General features: G+C 41.3%; 1 protein-coding gene and 1 non-coding gene across 5 annotated transcripts in view; both read right to left on the bottom strand.

Annotated features, from left to right (window-relative positions):
• The window catches only part of PDCD1LG2 (programmed cell death 1 ligand 2), a 65,891-nt gene extending 47,827 nt beyond the window's left edge, over positions 1-18,064 (bottom strand). For 2 of the 4 annotated variants that reach the window (XM_036021668.1, XM_036021664.1), the window contains exon 1: positions 17,584-17,948. In XM_036021668.1, the coding sequence (XP_035877561.1) occupies positions 17,584-17,605 (22 nt within the window). In that variant the 5' untranslated portion in view covers positions 17,606-17,948. Of the gene's footprint in view, positions 1-17,583 lie in introns of all 4 variants that reach the window. The other 2 variants (XM_036021665.1, XM_036021667.1) reach the window with 2 other exon arrangements.
• A 3,305-nt stretch (positions 18,065-21,369) lies between these two features.
• LOC114514361 lies at positions 21,370-21,440 on the bottom strand. The gene has a single exon (XR_003686037.1). It is a non-coding gene; the product is annotated as a small nucleolar RNA SNORD50 (small nucleolar RNA).
• Between the last annotated feature and the right edge of the window lie 3,466 nt (positions 21,441-24,906).

A 24,906-nucleotide genomic window follows, 5' to 3' on the forward strand; every position in this document is an offset into this window, starting at 1 on the left:
ACAGCAGATGGAATTTTGATAGGAATTGCACTATGTTTGTATAACCATTGGAAAATACCACCATCTAACAATATTTAGTTTTCCAATCCATGACCACATGTCTTTCCACCTATATTCTCAAAACAGACCTTACGGGAATTGCTCACAAGTTAGATATGTAGTTCAATAAAAATAGGAAAATCTAGTAAAATTTCTAGGTTTAGGGCTTGAGTAACTAGGGCAATGCAGGTGCTATTTATTTAAGTGGAGAAGACGGAGAGAGATGAAGGTTAGGGAGTAGAAATCAAGAACTATGTTTGGAATATATTTGGTTTGAGATGCCTATTAGATGTGCAAGTGAAATGTTCAGCAGGCAGTTGGACAACAGGTGCTCTAGAGTTTGGGGGCAGAGCCATCGATGTGTACGTATTACTTAAAGCCATAGGGATGCACATCATTTAAGGGAGATAGGGAAGAGAAAGTGTTGAAGGACTGAGATGTGGGGCGTTCCAACGACTATCTATGGGAGGGAGGCTACTAGCAAAAGAGGACTGAGAGAAAATGTAAAAGGGAAAATTAGCTATGTCTTTTATTTTCTGTGTTCTGATGCTTCGACATACAGGCACTAATGACTACTCTGGAGGGATGGCCCCTCCTAGGTTTAACCAATTACTAACAAAGAAGTTTGTCTTTCAAATGTGCACCAAACAGTCTAGAACCCGTACCTCCAACCACCTTTTTTACTGGGTTCTCACACTCTGTGTCACTACTTACCTGCCCTAATCACCCCAGAGCCAAGTACTAGATAATATGGGACAGCCCCAATGCCCCAGGGCCTGCTGAAATGATTCAAACCAGCCAGTCCTTATCCTGCTCACCCCGTGTTGCCTGGTCCTCTCTGTGAAAGCTACAATAAAGGCACCTGCCCACACTTCCCGCTTCTCCCCCTGCCTTCGGTCTGACCCTGATGCTTCCCTGTGTGGCCCCCTGCGGTGCAGCAGGTCCCTTTCTCCTGGGAAAGAGTAGAAAAAATATTTTTAGTGGCAGTCATTTTGTGATTTCTTGGCCTCACCAAAGCCAAATAACAGTAAAACCTAGAATTTAAAACAAAGTGCTACAAGGAGAGAATGGCCAGTTGAGCCAAAAACTCCTGAGAGTTGAACTTAGCAGTATGGGGGGCACAGATGGCCAGACAGTGGATCTGGAGCCAGTGAAAGCCTGTGTGGGTTTCAAAGAAAAGAGCAGGTAAAGATAGGGAGACAACAGAACATGGGCCACTTTTTAGAAAAGAGTGATGAGGCAGTAGCTAGACAGGAATATAATGTGAGGTCCACAGCAGGCTGTCTCCTTGCATTTATTTTAGGAAAGGAGATATTACAGGAGGGGCAGGAACAGAGTCAAGGGCTTTCCTTGGGAAGATGCTCAAGTACACCTTAGCTAGACTTGAGGATCCCCTTCCTTATTAAATCCACAGAAGATATCATCTTTAGTGGCACCTGAAAGCCTGGGACTTGTCTAGAGCTCTCTTATTTCTAGAGCACAAAAGCACAGCACGTAACATGTAGTTCTGGCAACGAAAGAACTCCTGGCTAAACTACTAGCTTAACTTCCCCTTCTGCCTTGCCCCTCTAAGGGGACTGTCCTCACATGCAGCCTACTTGAGTGAACTGAGAGACAGAGACAAACAGTGTTGTGAAATACTTTCCAACCTGCAGTCTCCTTTCTTCTAGATAAGCCCCTGCAATGGTTAGGAGTTCAGGCTGTAAGTTCAAACACATCTGAGTTCAAATCCTGATTCTAGAAATTATTATATTAACCTCTAAGACCTTGCACAGTTTATAGAAATTCTTTGTGTTCCATTTTCCTGTGATGCCAGTAATAATAATACTCACTTTAAGCCAGAGTCTTGGATGTCATCTTAAACCTGTTCATCTCTCACCTTGCAAATCCAGTTCAGCCCCCAGTCCTGTTAACTCTGCTTTCTGGATACTTTTTGGATGATGCCTGCTGTTTCCACCATCCCACTGCCATTACCTTAATTCAGCTCCTCCTCATTTCTCATTCCATAGCACAGCCTCCTCACTGTCATTTTTTCCTTCTAGTTTTGCCTCCTTTTGCTCCGCCTTCCACTTGTCAAGGTGGAGAACACAAACCTTGGCATCTTCTTTCATTCCTTTCTTCTCTTACCTGCTTTCAATTCATTACCAAATCCTATGGGCCCTTCCCTCAAATGCATCTAGAATCTCACAGCTTTCACATCAGCCTGAGCCATTATCATCTCTAGTGGTGACACCTATAATAGCCAGATAACTGGACTCTGTTATTCTGACCATGCTTTCCTGCAGTTTCTCAACACAGCAGCCAGAAAAATCCTTCAAAAGCAAAAATCATGTATGCTCAAAACCTTTTGATGGCTCAATATTTCACTGAGAGTAAAATTCTAAGTCCTTCCAAAAGCCCAGGTAAGAAAACTGTTTTGAGCCCCATGCTTTAGACAACCCCACTGTGGCCATGAGTTGTGGAGCCCTTGACCTTTCCCCACTACCCATTTCAACCTAGGTCCTTGGGTTGCTGGAATTTCCTACCCAATGGTCCTGAGCCTACTTCTAGTCCTGTGCACCTTCTTTCCCAGATCCATTTATTAATTTTTAGAAAGAGGGGAGGTGAGGGGGAAAGAGAGGGAGAGAAACATCAATGTGTGCTTGCCTTTCGTGCGTCCCTGTGTTGCCACCCTACAAGGCCAGGCAGGTTCACGGTATTCACACAGACAGAATAGTATTCATGGAGCCATTGGGACGTCTGGCATGCCTTTATTTACAGGTGGGTGAGCCATACATGCTGCAAGCTGCCTGTCTATCTGCATATCTCATGTCATGGCTCCTGCTCCCCAGCGTGGCACCCATCGTGGCACACATCCCCCTGTGTGTCTCTCTTCATCACTGTCCCCAGCAGGGAGTCCTTACCTGCTTAAGTACTAGAGGGGAACAAAGCCAGCAAGATGCCAGAAATTATGTAACATAACATAGTTCTGCACATGCGAGCCCACTTCATGTTGTGGGAACAGTTTATTGGACCCAGTCTCAAGGCTATGAGAACACTGGTTATCAGGCCCCTCCAAGGCTAAGGGAACACTGGTTCCCTTAGTTACCCAGACACCTGGGTGAGGAAGCCAGACTGCCTCCACCTACCGAATGGTCCCCTACTGGGGACCTGGCCCGCAACCCAGGCATGTGCCCTGACAGGGAATCGAACCGGAGACCCTTTGGTTTGCAGGCCGGTGCTCAATCCACTGAGCAACACTAGTCAGGGCTAATATTTGTTGAATAAATTATCCCTTTACCTAGCAGACTGAATAATCTCCTGAGTAGTGGACAATCACATCTGGCCAAGTCACTCCTGCTTAAAAGACTTCAGTAGCTCCATTATTTACAAGATAAAGTTCTCCTCCTTAGTGTGGCTTGCAGAACCTTCCCGATCTCATCCTTCATGCCTCAGTCACAGAAAAATACTTGTACATTTCATGCAAGGACCTCTCAGTTTCTTTAAGAATTCTAATCTCTTATGTCTGACCTCATTTTTGTCTAATCTTATTTTTCCTATATCTCAGTTTCTTCACGTGCTTAAAAAATAGTATTGTATCCTAAATATCTCCTTAAGTCGTCTACATTCTTATGCACTTAGTACAAGAGAATATGCCTCTCTTAAGTGTCTTAAGCTGTTCCTCTGCCTCAACTGTATCTGCTACTCACCTCTAGTGTTAGCACTTAACTCATTACTGGTATGTTAAATGGCTACACTTCTGTTTCCCTGCTAGAACAAGAGCTCTTTGTACTCTATTAGGTCCTTATAAGTGTTTGCTAAACTTTTGATAATTTAGGAACTTTGTTACTGGTAACACAAAACAATGTGGGGATTTGCATAACCATTGTTGCCTGGGTTCTGGCAGAGCCAGTGTCCAGAAATGTCACATTCTGCCTGCAACATTCACATCTAAGGAGGAGAAGACATGGAAAAGAAACTTAGTAAGAAAATTGACAGTAGCAGTGACAAAAAAAAAAAACACCCCAAAACTGATGAGTGATCAGCCATAAGGGAAAGAAAAAGAAGCAATGAGTTGCCTGTAGTTCCGAGGTCAGACTTGTCAAGACGATATTGATGCCATTGGGATTAAAAAAAAAGGAAAAGAAAAGAAAGAAAGACATAAGAAAATCAGAGGATCCAAGATCGGGAGAGTAACGGGCAGCTCCGTTCATCTGCTCTCAGACACGGCCCAGATTTAAAGTGAGGACACAGAGCGGAGAGCAAGTGAAAACATCTGTGAGAGCATGTGTGGAGGAGATCGTGGGGAGTGCACAGGAGTAGACAGGAACCAGCCCGCCTGCCAGGCGCCTAGGGGCCGACAAACTGAACTTTTTTGGCAGACCACCACTGCTGCTCAGCCAAGCACTGCTGGCTGCACAGAGTCCAGCGGCTGAAGATCAGCTCAGGACCCGCAAGCTACTGGGACAGCGAGGGAGGCCTGGGAGATGTGGGCTCCAGAAACAACAGCACAGCGGAAACAGACAGGCCCGAGGCTGAAGATCTCTGGAGGGAGAAGGGACAACATGCCGTCATCGCCTTGTCATAGTAGAGCTGGGGGGAATCTTCCCAACGCCATCGGGAAGGAGTCAGAGAGAAACTTTAAAATTTTTGGAGTTCTTATAAGGAGGTGGCCAGCCTTGATCGGGAGACACTGTGTGATTTTGGGGGAGAGGAAGCACATGGAAAATAGGATCCCCAGGGACTCTTGCTACAGCGTGGGGCCATAGAGACACTTTTAAAAGGGAGCTGAGACATCCCCGAGGCTTGGCAGGAACCCAGACACACAGGCCTGTGTGCTCGGGCAGGACTAAGCAGCTTTGCTAACCAACAAACCCAGAGGCAGCACTGAAGGAATGGGAGGACCCGACACAACACAGCTCACAAGCAGAGGGCAGAGCAGACTGGAGAATTCCACCAAACTTCTTGTGAGAGAGCCGCAGGCTTGGGTCTGGAATTCGAGAGCTGAATGCCTGAGATTTGCTCGAGTCAGCCAGAGCCTTTCACAGGCAGGCGAACACAACACCCACCTGTGGGATTACGGTGGGCAAAGTGGGGAGGTCAGGCCCAGGAGTTTCCTGCTGATCTATACATTTCCTCAGGCAAAAGAAGAAAAAGCCCCTGTGCCAGACACGGCCTGCTACGCAGCTCCTCAGGCCCCAATTTACCAAACCCAGCAGAGCAGAGAAAATAGAGACAGGCACAAGAAGGCACTATCTTCTCTCCTGCAAAGCTGTTTAACCTTCAAGTTTGGGCATAATATGGCACCAGGTTTTATAATTCAATTTATTTCAAGTCTCATATATTGCTCTTCCCTTCTCTTACTCCATACTACCTCCTTCCTCCTCCTTCATATATTTGTTTTAAATTCTATTTTCTCTCTTGCTACAACTTGTTTCTATGCCACACTATTACTATTGCTCCCTGCTCCAGCCTCTCAAAACCATTTGTGACTATCATTAATCATCATATATTCCTGCTCCTGTTCTTAAAAACCCTTATTCTCTCTCCACCTTTATCAATCTTTGCTCACACACAGGAGGTAAAGTAGTTGTTATTTATAGTTCTTCAATCTTATTTCTCGATAGTGGCTATCTTTGTATTTCAGACCTCAAATTTCACTGTTTGCCTCTCTTACTCCATTTTGCCTTCCTCCTGCCCTTCCTTTTTTCATTTTGAACATTAATTTCTCCCTGTCTTAGCTGGGTTTTTATCCCTCACTCTCTATATTCCTCCCCCCTCTATCCTCTCAGAATAATTTCTCTTTCCTCTAGACATCTTCTAAGCTCTTCTTTCTTTCCTTTTGCCCTCTTATTCCCATCTCACTTGTATAAGTCTTAGCTCATTGGTTGTTGGTATCTCTGTGGTAGAGATTTTTCTGCAGTTAGGGCCATATTATTTCTCATATATATATATATATATATATTTGTTGTGGTTGTCTGTTTTTTCTCTCACTAGATATATACAAATATACATATTTTCTTCACATTTTTGTGCTAACCAAATACTACACATTTCTCCACTCTTACTCCATTATACTTTCCCTCCTCCCTTTTTAGATATAGAGTAAACTTTATTTTCTTTCCTACTTTGCCTTGCCTCTATTCCCTACTCTTATTATTGTCCTTCCCCCTACCCTCACAAAATTTCTTTCAGTTAGTCATCTCATATTCGTTTTTCCTTTCTTATAATAGCCTTAATCTCTTTAAAACTTTGTTAATGTTGGTGCAATGGCTATTGAGAGTGTAATTGTGGGTGGAGCATATCTTTGTGGGTGTGGGTCTGTTTCTTAGGCTGTTTGGTTTTTGTTCTGGCAGCACCTGTACAACAGTACACAAGACGTGGTAGGCAGAGTGACTCTCGGTCAGTCAGCCAGAGAGAAGGACCCACCAAAGAAGGACCCACAACAACCAAAACCCCAAACAAATAAAAGGCATTAAGGACAGTGCAAAAGCATCAAGCACAGGTGATCAAAGAGATTGCACCACTGAGTCCCACAGGTCTCCTATCACAGAAGACCACACCAGTAAGACAGGGAGTCAGAGCAGATAAATCTAACAAGCAGGAAAAAAAGGAAAAAGAAATGGGGACACAAAGAAACAACCCCCAGTTGAAGGAAACAAGGAATCCCCAGAAAGAATGCTAAACAAAATTGAGGCAACCAAACTATCAGACATTGAGTTCAAAATATTGGTTATAAGGTCCCAATCAAGAGGAACCCAAAGAGGCCCACTACAAGGCACACCATAAATAAAATGGCAAAATTCAAAGACAAAGAAAGGATCTTAAAGGCAGCAAGGGAGAAAGAGATAGTAACATACAAAGGAGTTCTGATAAGGCTAGCAGCTGATTTCTCAGCAGAAAAGCTACAAGCGAGAAGGGAATTACAAGAAGTATACCAGGTAATGAAAAGCAAAGGTCTGCAACCAAGACTACTTTACCCAGTAAGACTCAAATTTAAAATGGAAGGCAAAATAAGGAATTTCCCAGGCAAAAGAAGGCTAAAAGGATACACCTCCACCAAACCAGCACTGCAAGACATGCTAAAGGGGCTGCTTTCAGAAGATGAAGAAAAAGAGTGAGAGAGAGAGAACACAAGTGCAAAAGGGAAAACTGTCAATGAATAAGTACCTATCAATGATAATCTTAAGTGTAAATGGATTAAATGTTTCATTCAAAAGACATAGAGTAGCTGAATGGATAAAAAAAAAATGACCCACCATATAGGGTAGCTGAATGGATAAAAAAAAAATGTGACCCACATACAAGCTGCCTACAAGAGACCCACCTCAGAAAAAAAGACCTACACAGACCGAAAGTAAAGGGTTGGGAAAAATATTCCAAGCAAATGGACAGGGGGAAAAAAGCCAGGTTAGCAATACTTATATCAGACAAAATGGATTTCAACACAAAGGCCATAAATATTGACAGAGAAAGTCACTTCATAGTAATGAAGGGAAGAATTCATCAAGAAGACACAAACATTGTAAACATATATGCACCCAACATAGGAGTACCCATATATATAAGGAAAATCTTGGAGGACTTCAAGAAAGATATAAATAGCAACACACTTATAGCAGGGGCTTTTAACACCCCACTGTAAACAATGAATGGATAGATCTTCCAAACAAAGAATCAACAAGGATATTGTGGCAATGAACAACACCCTAGATCAAATGGACTTAACTGAGTCCAATGTATATATACATATACACAGAAACTTTCACCCTTAAGAAGCAAAATATGTATTCTTTTCAAATGCACGTGGCACATTTCCAAAGACAGACCACATGATAGGACACAAAACAAGCCTCAACAAATTCAAGAAAATTGAAATCATATCAATCATTTTCTCGGATCACAATGGATTGAAACTAGAAACCATCCTCAAGGAAAAAAGCTCAAAAACATTCAAATTCATAAAGACTGAACAACATGTTATTAAACAATGAATGGGTTACCAGTGAGATCAAGGAAGAAATCAAAAAGTTTCTGGAAACAAATGAAAATGAACACACAATAGTGCAAAACCTGTGGGACACAGCACAGACAGTCCTGAGAAGGAAGTTCATAGCAATGCAGGCCTACTTAAAAAAACAGAAAAAGTTCAAATAAACAACCTAACCCTATGACTATAAGAACTGGAGAAACAACAATGAACAGCACAGAGAAGAGTAGAAACAAGGAAATAATCAAGATTAGAGCAGAATTAAATGATATAGAGACTAAAAGAACAATTCAAAGGATCAATAAATCCAGGAGCTGATTCTCTGAAAACATAAACAAAATTGACAAGCCTTTAACCAGACTCTAAGAAAAAAAGATAGAGGACCCAAATAAATAAAATAAAAAAATGAAAGAGGAAAAACTACAACCGGTATCACATAAATACAAAGGATAGTAAGGAATTACTATGAACAACTATATACCAAGAAAATTGAAAACTTGGGTGAAATAGACAAATTTCTAGAAACACATAATCTTGCAAAACTGAATCAGGAAGAAGCATAAAGCCTGAATAGGCCAATCACAGCTAGTGAAGTGAAAGCAGTAATCAAAAAACTCCTGGCACACAAAAGCCTTGGACCAGATGTCTTCACAGGAGAATTTTATAAAACATTTAGGGATGAGCTAACCCCTATCCTGCTCAAACTATTCCAGAAAAATCCAAGAGAAAGGAAGACTCCCAAACTCTTTTTATGAGGCCAGCATCATCCTAATCCCCAAATCAGATAAAGACACAACAAAGAAAGAAAACTACAGGCCAATATCACTGATGAACATAGACATTAAAATCCTCAACAAAATATTGGCAATACACACCCAGCAATATGTTAAAAACATCATACACCATGATCAAGTGGGATTCATCCTAGGGATGCAATGATGGTACAATGTTCACAATCAATAAATGTAATATATCACAAACAAAATAAAAAACAAAAATCACATGATCATAGTAATAGATATGGAAAAAGATTTGACAAAGTGCAGCACTCATTTATGATAAAAACACTCAGCAAAGTGGGAGTAGAGGGAGCATACCTCAGCATAATAAAGGCCATATAGGAGAAATCTACAGTCAACATCATACTCAATGGATAAAAACTAAAAGCTTTCCCCTAAGATCAGGCACAAAACAAGGGTGTCCACTTTTCACCACTTCTATTCAACATAGTATTAGAAGTTCTAGGGAGAGGGATCAGAAAAGAAAAAAAAATAAAAGGCATCCAAATTGGAAAGGAGGAAGCAAAACTGTCATTGTTGGCAGATGACATGATAGTGTGCATAGAAAACGTTATGGACTCCATCATAAAACTACTCAACCTAATAAGTGAATTTGGCAAAATGGCAGGATACAATATTCAGAAATCGAGGGCATTTTTATATACCAACAGTGGAATATAAGAAACAAAAATTAGGTTAAAAAATCCCATTTACTATAGCAACAAGAAAAATAAAGTACCTAGGAATAAACTTAACCAAGGAGGTAAAAACCTGTACTCAGGAAACTATACAACACTGAAGAAAGAAATTAAGGAAGACACAAACAAATGGAAGCATGTACCATGTTCATGGACTGGAATAATTAAGAACATTAAAATGTCCATACTACCCAAAGCAAATCTATGAATTCAACCCAATCCCTATTAAAATACCAGTAACATATTTCACAAATCTAAAACAAATATTTCAAAAATTTATATGGAACCATAAATGACCCCAAATAGGCTCAGCAATTTTGGGAAAGAAGAACAAGGTAGGAGGGATCAAATACCTGATATCAAACTATACTACAAGGCCACTGTAATCAAAACAGCCTGGTACTGGCATAAGAACACACATAGATCAGTGGAACAGAATAGGGAGGCCAGAAATAAACCCAAGTCTCTATAATCAATTAATATTTGACAAAGGGGGCAGGAGCATAAAATGGAGTAAAATTAGCCTCTTCAATAAATGGTGTTGGGAGATCTAGGCAGGTATATGCAGAAAAATGAAACTCGAGCACCAACTTACACCATATACAAAAATAAACTCAAGAGGGATAAAAGACTTAAATATAAATTGTGACATCATAAAAGTCCTAGAGGAGAACACAGGCAGGTAAACATTTTCAGAAATATTTTATCTCCACGCAGAAATATTTTCACCAATATGTCCCCCAGGACAAGGGATATAAAAGAAAGAATAAACAAATGGGACTATATCTAATTAAAAACCTTCTGCACAGCTAAAGAAAACATAAGCAAAAAAAAAGGGGAACTAACTATATGGGAAAACATATTTGCCAATGATACCTGGGACAAGGGTTTGATTTCCAAAATATATAAAGAACTCACAAGACTCCACACCAGGAAGACAAACAATCTAATTAAAAAATGGACAAAGGACACTTCTCCAAGGAAGACTACAGAAGGCCCAGAGACATATAAAAGGATGCTCAGCATCACTAGCCATCAGAGAGATGCAAATTAAAACCACAATGAGATACCACTTCACACTGGTCAGAATGGCCATTATAAACAAATCAACAAACAAGTGCTGGTGAGGTTGTGAAGAAATAGGAACCCTAGTACATTGCTGGTGGGAATGCAGACTGGTGTAGCCACTGTGGAAAACAGTATGGAATTTTCTCAGAAAGATAAAGATGGAACTGCCTTTTGATCCAGCAATTCCACTGCTGGGATTGTACCCTAAGAATCCTGAAACACCTATTCAAAAGAACCTATGCACCCCAATGATCATAGCAGCATTATTTACAATAGCCAAGTGCTGGAAATAGTCTAAGTGCCCATCAGTAAATGAGTGGATCAAAAAACTGTGGTATATTTATTTATACAATGGAATACTATGCAGCAGAAAGAAAGAAGAAACTCATACCCTTCATGACAGAGTGGATGCAATTGGAGAGTATTATGCTAAGTGATTAAGCCAGGTGTCAAAAGACAAGTATCATATGATCCCACCTATAAGTGGAACCTATTCAACAAAACAAACAAATGAGTGAAAAAGAACCAGAGACATGGAAGTAAAGAACAAACTGATAAGGACTAGAAAGCCTGGGGAAGGGGGATAACAGAGGAAAGAAGAAGAATATGTACAAAGGACCCATGGACAAGGACAATAGGGAGGGCATTGTCTTTGGGAGTGGGTGATGGGCGAGGCAGAGGAGAGCAAGGGGTGAAGGATGGGGACAACTATAACTGAACAGCAATTTAAAAAAACCATAAAAATTGAAAGGCAATCATTTGCAAAAGAAAGAAAGAAAATAAGATATAAGAACTGATTTTTAGAGGAAAGATGATGAGTTGGGTTTGAGTCATGAAGTAATACAAGGCATTCAAGAAAAATGATGTGTAGTTTGGGACATAATTCAGGGCTAGAGACAGAGATAAACAAGTGATTTCAAACAGTCAGATGTTGCCCTGACCAGTGTGGCTCTGTTGGTTGGGCACCAACATACAAAGCGAAAGGTCACCAGTTTGACACCAATTGATCTAAATTTTTCTCTCACATTGATATTTCTCTGCCTCTCTTTCTCCTTCTCTTCCCCTCTCTCTAAAAATAAATAAATAAAATCTTTAAAAAATATGCAGATGTTAATTGACATCATGAAATGAATTAACTCTCTGAGAGGGAGAATATAAAAAGTGAAACTAGAAAGAAAAGGTCTGAATTCTGAGGAATGCCCCCAAGTTTGGAGAGCAGGAATAGGAGACAAGGGAAGGCAGAGAAGAAATGGTCTTTGTCCCTGGCCAAGTAGCTCAGTTGGTTAGAACATCATCCTGATATGCCAAGGTTTGTCGGTTTGCTCTCTGGTCTGGGCACATACAAGGAAAGCAAAGATAAGTGGAACAACAAAATAGCGTTTCTCTCCCTCCCTCTCTTTCTCTCACTAAAAGTAAATAAAAACCTAAAAAATGGTCCTAAGAGTATGAGAAGCTCCCCCATTTCAGTGTCGCAGACTCATGGGAGAAAAATCCCAAAAAGATAATATCGAGGTCTGGAGAATAAGAACAGGGAAGTGACAGAGACAGCTGGAAGACATTCAGGTGACTGGGGCTGGATAACCTTTCAAATTCCTTTATCTGTCTTGCAGTTCTGTGAGTCATTTGAAGATTAGAGGAACACAAATAACCTAAAAGGAGCCATACTGCAGTAGATCAGAGTGTGACAATAGAAGATCAGTCTGCCTCATTACATGGTAACCTAAGTATGAAGCAGTTAAGGCATGCAGTGTATTTGGATATTGCCATGGGAAATAAAAATGACATACAACAATCTATGTCCAATGCATTGTAAAACAAGTCAACTCTGAACATGACCCATAATATCTCCAAATACATTAGCATCAACCCCAAACTGCCTCCTGTATATTACACAAATCTCTCACATCTGGTGATTCACCTGCCATTTCATCAAATCAATTAATTCAATAACTCAGCAAGCACCCAATGAGCACCTATGTGTGTGGTGAGGCATTGTGCTAGGCACTTGAGATTCAGAGAACCTACAAAAGGTTGCTTATGAGGAGCTCCAATTTAATGGAAAGGCTCACAGACAGAAGAAATCCAAGAAGAGAACTTGAAGCAATAGATAAGGAAGGTCCTGCTAATAGTGAGAGGTTAGGTAATGAAGGCGAATAAACCAGTTTCAAATGGCAAAATCTATATGGTTCATTTAGTCATAAAAGCTTGGGCTCAGGAGGGAGGGAACTTGGAGAACACTCAGGTCTAGGAGCATTTGACTCCTGATGCGACAGTGTAATTACTGCTCACACTGAATATGCTTAATGTGCATTTTGTCATTTTGTCTATGATTTTCTTCCATCAAATCAGAGAATTTCAGGGTTAGAAGAACTTATTAGTAGACAATTACACTCAAACTTGACTTCCTCACTTCAACCCTCTCTTACATGAGACTGTTGCCATCTCTTTTCTACTATGTGCACCCAGGTGGTGAGCAATAGTTGCAGTTCTCTTTCATTTAGTTAATCGTTCTCTCCACACTTCATATAAAAAATAAGCCTCTTAGTAGGCCCCCAAAACACATTTTTAAAAAATAGTGGTTGTCTATAGTATGTTAATGTAGTTAATCATTTTTAAACAACTTATTTTTAGAGCATGGCTTATAAACACAGGCTAGCCTGGGATGGCTAGGCTATAAGCCTGGGATGTTGACTGCTTGCCAAAAGGATTGATTCAAAACAGATGTCAGATGTAGGAAAAACAATTTTTTGACTTCCATTACCCCTACAAAAATTCTAAGTTGGATGATAATCTCAAGATTAGTTAAATTTTTTTTCAATGTGCATTTATTGGGTTGGCCAAAAAGTTGGTATGGTTTTTTCTGTAAAATAAAAGACACATTTTTCATTTTCACCTATAACTTTATTGATTTGGATACTTTGAGTATGTTGGTTATTGCCCATGTTGTATAATGTTGATCGTTTTTAATTCATGTCTTGTTTCGATCACTATCAACTTCAACTGGTCTACCCAATGGTGGAGTATCATCCAGTGAAAAACCTAGAGCACAAAACTTTGCAAACCACTTTTGACACATTTGAACACTCATAGCATCTTCTCCACACACTGCACAAAGCCATTTTGGCATTTCAGTAGTGTTTTTACCTTTCTTGAAATAACAAAGCATAATATGCTGAAAATGTTGCTTATTCTCTTCCATCTTCAACATTAAAATGTCTACACAAAAATTCACCAATTTTGATAAGTTTTTTAAAAAGTGCACACTGAGACTTCCAGTCAAGATGGAGGCATAAGTAAACACAGCTTACCTCCTTGCACAACCATAGCAAAAGTTACAACTGAACTATAAAACAACTCTCACCCAGAATCATCAGAAAATCATGCTGTACGGAAGTCCACCAACCAAGGAATTAAAGAAGTCGTATTCATCCAGATGGATAGAAGGAGCAGAGATGTAGAGACACAGAGATGAATGATGGGCAGTCCTACACCCATGTGTGGGGGATAAAAATCAGGGATACCTCAGGAGCAAGGGATCCCAGCCCCACACCAGACCACCCAAACCCAGGGTTCTAAGTCAAAACTACTTTACCCAACAAAACTATCATTTAGAATGAAAGAGCAGATAGCTTCCCAGACAAGGTAAAATTAAAGGAGTTCATTATCACCAAGCCATTATCATATGAAATGTTAAAGGAACTTATTTAAGACAAAGAAGAAGATCGAAACTATGGACATTAAAATGGCAATAAATTCACAACTATCAACAGTTGAATCTAAAAAACAAACTAAGCAAACAAGCAGAATAGAAACCGAACATATCTATCTCTCATAGATATGGAGATCATTTGGAGGGTTATCAGTTGGGAGGGGGATGGGGCAGAATCAGGGAAAAGGTGCAGGGATTAAGTACGAATTGGTAGATACAAAATGGGTAGAAGAATGTTAAGAATAGTATTGGAAATGGAGAAGCCAAAAAACACTTATATTCATGACCCATAAACATGAATTAAGGGAGGGGGGATTGCTGGAGGGAGTGGGGAGGTGCTGGGTGGAGGGAGACAAAGGGGAAAAATTGGGACAACTGTAATAGCATAATCAATAAAATATATTTTTTAAAAAGAAAAAAAATGATCTAATAGTTTAGAAAATGATCACACTCCACCAGAAACACTCCTGCGAGAAGTGACCCTTTCAGTCAGTGGCTCCAGCCCTGGTGTTCCGGCACATACTGATTTGTGAGGATAACAATAGGACCTGCAAGTTATTTTCAGGATGTGCTTTTCAAAAACTCTGATAAAAACTGCAATTAGGCTGCACAAGCAAATTAAGTATCAACTAGTGGCTATATCAGATAACAATCAACTAAATAACTATCAACTAGTTATCAGATGATTAGAAATTTTATTAACATTTCCATGTGTCTATGAGAAATGAAATAGAAAAATGAATTAAAGAAATGTTTCAATGTGGTCTGGTAAACAAACTTTTTAGAACACAAGAGGAATAACTAAAATATCACTATGAAAATTACACCTTAAAAATGTTTCTGGACTTACAGCCAAGACGGAGGCATAGGGAGACATACTGTGCCTCCTTACACAACCAAAATAAAGACAACAATTTATAAAAAAAAAAATAACAACCAGAACTGACAGAAAATTGAACTGTATGGAAGTCCAACAACTAAGGAGTTAAAATAGACACATATGTCCAGGTCAATAGGAGGAATGGAGTCAGGTAGCTGGGGAGAGAGGGGTCTCGGCAAAAAAGCAGTGGAACTGCATACGCAAGGCAGCAGCTGACAAACCCTGGGTGCACAAGACACCAGTGGGCAGACCCTGAGTACAGCAGGGTGGCAAAGGGCAGACCCAGAGAGGCAGCGATTGTGAATCGAGGCACAGTGTCCAAGGCAGCTGGCTGACTGGGTGGTCCCACATTCACACGCAGATAAACCAGGCAAAACTGGGGAGCAAGACAGCCCGTGCAACCCAGGGTCCCAGCACCAGTAAATAAAGCCTCAAAACACCAACTGAAAACACCTGTGGAGGCTGAGGTGCTGGGAGAGACTCATAGCCTCACAGGAGAGTTCATTGGACAAAACCACAGGGTCCTAGAACATAGACAAGCCCACCCACATGGGAATCAGCACCAGAAAGGCCCAGTTTGCTTGGGGGAAGCAACAGAAGTGACTGAAATCTGGCAGAGAGCAGAGCAAGTGCCATTGTTCCCTCTCAGACCCCTCACCCACACAAGCATCACAACCCAGCGACTGGGTTGCCCTGCGCCCAGGTGAACACCTAAGGCTCTGCCCCTCCTACGTAATAGGCATGATAGGACAAAAAAAAAAGACCCAAATGAAAGAACAGATCAAAGCCCCAAAGCAAATACAACTAAGAGATGAAGAGATTGCCAACCTATCAGATGCACAGTTCAAAGCACTGGTGATCAGGATGCTCACAGAATTGGTTGAATTTGGTCACAAATTAGATGAAAAAATGAAGGCTACACTAAGTGAAATGAAGGAAAATGCACAGGGAACCAATAGTGATGGGAAGAAAACTGGGACTCAAATCAATGGAGTGGACCAGAAGGAAGAAACAACCAAACAGAAAAGAATGAAGAAACAAGAATTCAAAAAATTGAAGAGAGGCTTAGGAACCTCCAGGACATCTTTAAACATTCCAACATCCGAATTATAGGGGTACCAGAAGGGGAAGAGGGAGGACAACAAGTGGAAAAGTTATTTGAACAAATAATAAAGGAGAACTTCCCCAATCTGGCAAAGGAAATAGATTTCCAGGAAGTCCAGGAAGCTCAGAGTCCCAAAGAAGTTGGACCCAAGGAGGAACACACTAAGGCACATCACCATTACATTACCCAAGGTTAAAATTCAGGAGAGAATCCCAGAAACAGCAAGAGATAAGGAGACAGTAACCTACAAAGGAGTTCCCATCAGACTGTCAGCTGATTTCTCAAGAGACCTTGCAAGCAAGAAGGGACTGGAAAGAAATATTCCAAGTCATGAAAGGCAAGGACCTACATCCAAGATTGTTCTACCCAGCAAAGCTTTCATTTAGAATGGAAGGGCAGATAAAGTGCTTTTCAGATAAGGTCAAAAGGAGTTCATCATCACCAAGCCCTTATTATATGAAATGTTAAAGGACTTATCTAAGAAAAAGAAGATAAAAAAACATGTATAGTAAAATGACAGCAAACTCACAATTATTAACAACCACACCTAAAACAAAAACCAAAAGAAACTAAGCAAACAACTAGAACAGGAAGAGAACCACAGAAATGGAGATCACATGGAGGGTTAGCAACAGGGTAGTGGGAGGAGGAGAGGCGGGAAAAGGTACAGAGAATAAGTGGCATAGATGGTAGGTAGAAAATAGACAAGGGGAGGGAAAGAATAGTATGGGAAATGTAGAAGCTAAAGAACTTATGACACATGGACATGAACTAAAAGGGGGGGGGAATGTGGGTGGGAGAGGGTGTGCAGGGTGGAGGGGAATGAAAGGGGGAATGGGACAACTGTAGTAGCATAATTAATAAAATATGTTTAAAAATGTCTCTGATAATATGTTAAGTTAAAATAAAGATAAATGGTAGTATTGTAGCTATTACTATAAACATGTAAAATAGGGTTTCATAACTGGAAGGTAGTATAAAAATATCATCAGTTGACAAGTTAAAAAAATAAACAAATAAAAATGCACACCGGTATGACAGCTGTCACAATACAATCTAATAAATTTTTTTCGAATGAAGTTAAAGACAACTAAGTGCTACTAGAGCCATCTTACAGAAAACAAAACAAAACAAAACAAAACAACAAACTCTTTGGCCAATCGAATAGCTCACCACATAAAACCACACAACAATAATAAGCATAGGGACAAGCAAGAGAAATCCTGTTATTTTGGGAACAGGAGGAAATTAGCTTGTTTCTGCCCCTGAGCCCAATGTCTGAGGCAGAATTTCTCCTGCTTCCAATGATGTGGAGAGAAAGTGTGTCCACACTTACCCCACCGTGGCAGCCTCTTCATTTTTTACAACACCAACACAAAGTACCAGAGAATGTCAACCCATTCGATACTCACTTCAGGACTTGGCACTTGCTCCTCAGGCAAAGAAAAAAAAAGAAAAAGAAAACAATAAAAGTTGCTCTTTGCATCAGATTCCCTTGTAGAAGCCAACTAAACAAACAGCCAAAAGAAAACAAAACATAAACAAAAAACCCTAGGTTGCTGCCTAGATCACTGCAACAACCAGTAATTCCAAGCCAGGATTCCTTCTAGCTGGCAGACACATGAGGAACAAAGGCATATAGGTAAAAGTCATCAGACAGTGGTCGTGGTCAGGAGCACATTAAACAAGAAGAAATGACATCATTACGTCCTAACATGGAACTACTTTTAAGGAACTAGTTGAAGCCCAGCCTACTGAGTTTCATTCGGTTTTGCTTTCAGAATCGCTTTGAGGCAGGAGACAGCATAGGAAGAACTCCGAGAATGCACTGCTGTTGCTGGTCTGCATGACTCTGCGTGAGTAGTTCCTGTATAAGCTCCCCCTGGCTGCACCACAAGTCCCTGAATACTTTCAGAATCGCATACATCTTTTGCCTTGGGCTGCAGTCCTCTCTCCTTCCAGAAAGGTATGGCTATTAACTCGTCATTGCTATGCAAAATATCTCATCAGCTTCCTCCTTCCCCCAATCAAGGTTTGTGGGAAATACGCTCTGCTGTTTTCAGGAGCCCCCTGCTCTGCACCACATTACTATAAGAGCTGCAGTTTGGGAGAAATTTTCCTGGTACTTGGTTATCTGTTGATCAGCAATTCAGATACCATCTCCACAACTAGCAGACCTCATTTGGACACAAAGTTTTGAGTCAGGCATTCCAGTTCCTGGAGTAACAGCTTTCTACATGCATTACTCACTTAAGCCTATGAACTATGGCTAAAATCTTTCACTCTTGAGATCCTCTTATCAATTGTACATAGAAAGAAACAGTTGCCATGGAGCAATCTTTCGTCAGTTGCACAGATACAGCCCCATTCTTGGCATTTAGGCAGCCACTCCCAATCGTAGCTACTACAAGTTTCAACGTTTCTTCTTTGAGGGATGGAGTAAAAAGAATAAGAAGGAGGAAAGGAGAACACTGCTTCTTTAGAAGAAAAGCAATTAGGCAGGTGACTTGCAGGCAACCTGGAGAGAAGACAAGAAATTAAAGAAATGTGGTCAGGAACACACACTCTGTCTGAGCATCAGAGTCCCATCTCTGCTGACTCCACTTCTATGAGCCCAAGGGGATTGTAAGGAAGTGTTATTGGTGATGTTGGTGGTGAACTGGCACCAGTTGTTATGGGCAAGGTTGGACCTCTGTTCTATAAGAGAAAGTCTATTTAAAAAGTTACAGAGGTAGTAGAAGTGAGCCAGCTGGGCACCATAGGCTCAGGAAACAAGTTACAAAAACCAAGAGAAGGCCCTTTAGGGAGAGGGAAAGGGCAAAGGTAGCATGCCTAGGGAGAAGAACAGGAGGAAGGGAAAGGCACAGGCACGCTCCTGAGAGGAGAGGGAGAGCCCACTGGGCCCTTTGTTTTAAAGACTTTAAAGGCTGGGTGTTTAGGGGAGATTTTAGGGGAGGATCTCCATAGGGTATTCATCAGCTTTCTGCTGAGGAGCCAAAATGAGATTTATCCCCTGACTTCATCCTCAGGGAGGGTTGGCTCAAATGCCACTAATTGGATTTTTGTTTTCTATCTCCCTGAGTGGGTGATTTCAGCTACTTACCCTCTGGCTGGGAAGAGAAGTATAAGCCATTTATTCCTAAGTGTCCTTGGTGAGAGAAGATGAGATTTTGAGATTTACTAGATGGCTGGAAACTGCTTGGCCATTGATCGAACTGTCTCCATTTCCCTATTCCATTTGTCCTGGCTCACTAGCCTGCCTCATCTGGAATAATGAGACTGGTCACCCAGGTTTATATTCAAGTTGACCTTTCCTTGCCACCTGGTTTTAGTCTCACCACTGAAAAGCCCCTCTGTGTAGTGGAACCACGGAAGTCTGAGGAAGGGCACAGGTTCCCCGCATAGCTCTAACAGTTTAGTGTCCACAGAGGGTCCCGCACCGCCCACCCGAGTGCCTGCTCCTCTTTAGGAGGGAGACATCCACGCCATTTCCCTTCTCTGTCTCACCTGCCATATTTTGCCATGTATAACGTGTACTTCTTTGCCCAAATTTTTGAGGGAAAAATAAGTGCATTTACATGGGTAATACTAATTCTGTATCTATATAAATGTTTTTAATTATTGTATTTAGGCTTATGTGTTAAAACTGTCACTCTAGAAAGCAATAACAATGGTTATATGACATAATACCCTGGAATATGGCAATTGGTTTTGCTTCTAAATATAAGTAAATAAAAATTGAATTAAAAAATTAAAACAAAAGGTTTTTTCTCTGAAAGTTTGGGCCAAAAATGTGGATATGCATTATACACAGCAAATACGGTAAGTTCCCTTGCCCCTCCTCACTGTCACCTTTTCCTCTGGGCTCTTTCTTCATAAACGCAGGTTTAGGAGAAAAGACTCTATTCAGAGCAAAGGTGATTTTGCAACAAGGCCCTAGGTGTTTTCACAACCGGGCCTCAAACTAGTATCTCAGCATGTTTTCCTGCCTCATGAATCTGGATGCCTTGAAAAAAAAATACTGGAGGGGGAGACACTAAAATTTTAACAGGGGGAATTAGGTAGAGGACTTGTAGGTGATTTCTTGATTTCTTCTTCTTGCTTATATTTTACTTTCTAAATAACTTTCCATGAACACAAATTACTTTTGTAAAGATATGGAAATAGTTTTTAAAAATCACTAATGCAGTGTATAGTTATATTGCTAAACAACAGCAAAAAGAAAACATCTATTCCATCATGTAAATAAATGTACCATAATTTTTTGATCCACCCATTTACTGATGGGCACCTAGGCTGCTACCAGCAGTTGGCTATTGTAAATTGTGCTGCTATGAACATTGGGGTGCATAGGTTCTTTTGAATTGGTGTTTCAGGGTTTTTAGGGTATCATCCCAGCAGTGGAATTGCCCGGTCAAAAGTCAGTTCCATTTTTAGTTTTCTGAGGAAATTCCATACTGTTTTCCACAGTGGCTGCACCAGTCTGCATTCCAATGAACTTTGCAAACAGCTATGTTTGTTTCCAATTTATTTTATTTAGCTTTGTCCCCATTGTCATAAAAGATCACTGAGAGACATAGCTAAATTGTGTGTGTGTGTGTGTGTGTGTGTGTGTTCATAAAAACAAGATGACAGGCTCAAAATTGAGTCAGTTATTAATGAAACAAACAAACAAACAAACAAACTGTTGGAATCAGTCACACTATGACCCCCAGTCAGCAAACCCAGATTTAACTTAATTACAGTTTTGGCTCCCCCCAAATGGAATCTTAAACCAGCCCATCAAGAATTGCCTTATGAGCACTAGTTAGGTAATCTGCATGCTAGACCTGCCATCCCCTTGACTTTAAGGCCTAAAGGAAAGTGGCCTTGTACGCATTTGCCTTTTCATTTAGTATAATCTCTTTTTTCATCTAGTATAATCCTGCTCCCTCCTGCCCATGAAAATCTTTCATTTCTTGTAGCTCCTCGGAGCCCCTTTCTATTTGCAAAATTGGATACTGCAGGATTCATGAATAATTGAATAAAGCCAATAAGATTTACTCAGTTGATTTTTTTAAAAATTTTTTCAGAACTTATTTAAAATTTATGTTCAAAAATGCTATTCTAATTACAATGGTCTATCTCAGAAGCCAGATCCATTTTAAGTTTTTTCAACAGAAATTCAGGTTTAAGGTAGGATCATCATAGACATGAATTTTGTTTTTAAGTGTGTAGGATGATATTGATAACAGCAAACTGGAATTTAGGTCATAAATACTGCACTATATTAAGTGTAACAATGATCTTACCAGTGTATACAACCAGTCCGCAAGGCCCCTTCCATTTTATAGAAGAAAAAGTTGCTTAACTAGGATTACGTAGCTTAATCAGGATCACCTTGTGATTTTAAGGCAGAGTGGGGTAGAACTACTCCAATCATTTCTATACTTTCTTCCCAGAATATTTTCCTCCAAATGCAATGTCATGCAATGCAATGTACATAATGCAATGTGATATAATGTAAATGTTCACATAAAGCACCTAGAACAGTGTTTTCCACAAAGCAGGTACTAAATCAGTGTTATCTATTCACATAAAGCACCTAGAACAGTGTTTTCCACAAAGCAGGTACTAAATCAGTGTTATCTATTCACATAAAGCACCTAGAACAGTGTTTTCCACAAAGCAGGTACTAAATCAGTGTTATCTATTTCAGGTACCAAAAATAAGTCCTCTTTTAGCCCTTATAGGAGGGAAAGCAATAAAAAACAAACAAAACAAAAAAAACCCATAGCACAGAGTGAGAAAGAAATGCACCCAGGGTTCTGGAATATGGGCCCAAAGGAAGAGCTCAGGAAGGGGTGAGAACCACAAGGAATTAGCAGTTTATCTAGAACCATCCTTAGCAACCTTCCCAAAGCAGGAACCAAGGTTCTGATAGGCATTTATCTGGAATGTGATGAAAGGGAAGGATGGCACACCCCCTCTTTGAAAAATGGGGATAAGGGATTCAGAGGTGGGAGCAAGTTATAGACAACCAGAGGGGAGAGAGGAGGGAGGAATCCACATGGGGCCACCCTGAAAATTGCCCTTCCTTGAGTCATGGTCAGCCCATGCTAAGGACGGACTCTCCTTAGCATGAGGGAAAGGAGGTCAGCCCATGCTGAAAACGGACTCCCCTTAGCGTGAGGGAAGGGAAGGAAGGCGTGGATAGAGAGTCTAGCCAGAGCAACTGAGGAAGTTGTTTGTTTTTAAGAAGAAAGGAGGATGGGGTATAGTCCATGTCCTGAAAGGAAATCATATAAGAGGGTGGTTTACTGTAACTCAAGGAGGTTGATGTCAGCTACCGATTAGGTATGATTCCTGCCCCAGCATCCCCCAGGTTACTGGACAGGAGAGAAATAACTGGGGAGATAGCGCAGTGTGGAGAAAGAAGGTTACTGAAGTCATAACTTTCACATTTCACTAAGGTCTAATTCCTCAGGTGAGTCTCCCAGGTATAGGACTGGGTCAGGAAATAAGAGTAGGGCAAAGAGGGGGTGGAAGAGGTTGAACTGGTCCACTGGCCTTTAACAGTGAAAAATGAAAGAAAGGGATTCAAGACAAGGAGGTTGTGGGGGCCTGGAGGGAACATGTGCCGCCCTCTTTCCCTCTCATTCCTGGGGAGAAGAGGTTGCTAGATAAACATCCTTGGAGTCTGAGAGTGTCCTTACTTAGAGATGAATATCTGCTTCTTGCCCCAGTGTCTGAATGGGGGAGGTTCACTGAAATATATCTTGGGGTGGGTGGGGGATGGGGTGGCAAAGAGCTGTTGGTTGTTTTCAGGGGTGAAGAAAACGGGGACACTCCAGGTCCCTGCGCCCTCAGCGACCACTGAAGACCCCGACAGTTTCTGTGACTGCAGATGAAGCCGGGGAAGGGAAGTCAGAGGTCCCGTCCCGGGCCCTCAGCAAGCCTCTGACTTCAGACGGAAGCGGATGGAGCCTGTGGATATGTCCCTCCCCTACTCCGAGAGGGCAGAGCAAAAGTTTAGCCTGTTCTGGGAAAAGAACCAGGAGATCTGAAAAGGATATATGACTGGAATTTTAAAGGGGACTGAGCTCTGGCAGGTCTCCAAAACGTTAACCATGGAGTTACTGTACGACCCAGCATTCTGCTCTGAGGTATAGATCCAGGAGGGAAAAAACTGTCCCCACAAAAACCTGTACATGAATGGTTACAGCAGCATTATTCATAATAGCCAAAAACTAGAAAGAATTAACTTTTCAGCAACTGATGAATGGACAAATAAATTTTGGTATACCCATAGAGTGGAATATAAGTCAGCCTTACAAAGGCATGAAGTAGTGACACAGGCTACAGTGGGGATGAACCTTGAAAACACTATGCTCAGTGAAAGAAGCCAGTCACAAAGACCACATATTATGTAATTCCATTGACATGGGATGTCTGTATGGAATAGATGAATCCATAGAGACAGAAAATAATTTTGGTCGCTTAGGACTGGAGGTACGTGGGGAGTTAGAGGGGGACTAATAAAGGGTGTGGGGTTTCGTTTCAGTGTGATGAAAATGTCTTTAAACTGTTGTCATCGCTGCACGACTCTGTGCATATACTGAAAACCACTGGATGAGGCGCTTTAAATGGGTTGGTTGTATGGTAGGTGAATTACGTCTCAAGAAGCTGTCAGGAAACACGGGACTGGACTGAGCCATAACAAGGGCCCTGCACATTATGAAACTGAACTGAGATCACGATGAAAGTCACTCTCTTCCCCACAGGCTGGGAGGTTGACAACAGTCACTAGAAAAGTAAAACGTCTCAATGAATTCAGTCTCCTCAACAAATTTGGTGGCTTAAGGATAGATGGGGCTCCGGAATCCTCAAACCTCAGAAGCAAGATAACACTGGCACCAGCTGCTTTTTTGCTGCCTCATGGAGCTGTCTTGCCCTCTGCCTCTACTTCTCTCTGCCTTTCTCCCCTGGTGACCTCTCACTGCTGATTTCCTCCTTCCTTCTCTCTGGTCTGAACCTTTTCCCCCTCCTTGTTGATTTTGCACTCTGAGTCTCTGCTGCCTCAACACCATGTCTCCCACAATGAATCTCATAACCTCGCAACTGCTTCTGCCTCAAGCATCTGATTGGCTGACTCAGTTTCCTGAAGCAGCCATATCCTGCATCATGAACCCACCTATAAATCCACTGCTTGTTGGCCCATTGAGCAGTTGATGAAGGTGGGCCACACAATGAAACCTGGCTTTCTAGGGTGCCCTTCTGGACAAAAGGAGAAGGCAGGGAACCTTCTCTCAGAAAGGGGACCAAGTACTCTGAAACTTGATTCAAAGAGATAGTGGGGAGGAAGCAGACACCTCTGACCAGGGTCTGGGCCTGGATGACAGCCCCGGGCTGGAACTACAGTTCAGATTCTCATAAAGGGTCCTGCCATTGCAGCAGCTCTTCTGGTTTAGAACACAAGGTCAGGCACCTGTCCCCTCCTCCCCATCCAAGGTAAAAAGATACCTTTGTGTCTTGTTAGGGCACAATGATCCACCTCTTCTCTAGAAACTTCTCCAGATAAAAAAAATTGGTTTTGAGTGGCCGTATCTGTGCTCTGTCACCTTACTTCCAAAGCCCCTGAGCATCTGACCCCAAGCCTACCAGATTCTTTTCCTTGGAC

This window comes from Phyllostomus discolor, chromosome 3 (genome assembly GCF_004126475.2).
Source record: "Phyllostomus discolor isolate MPI-MPIP mPhyDis1 chromosome 3, mPhyDis1.pri.v3, whole genome shotgun sequence".
Lineage (NCBI taxonomy): Eukaryota > Metazoa > Chordata > Mammalia > Chiroptera > Phyllostomidae > Phyllostomus > Phyllostomus discolor.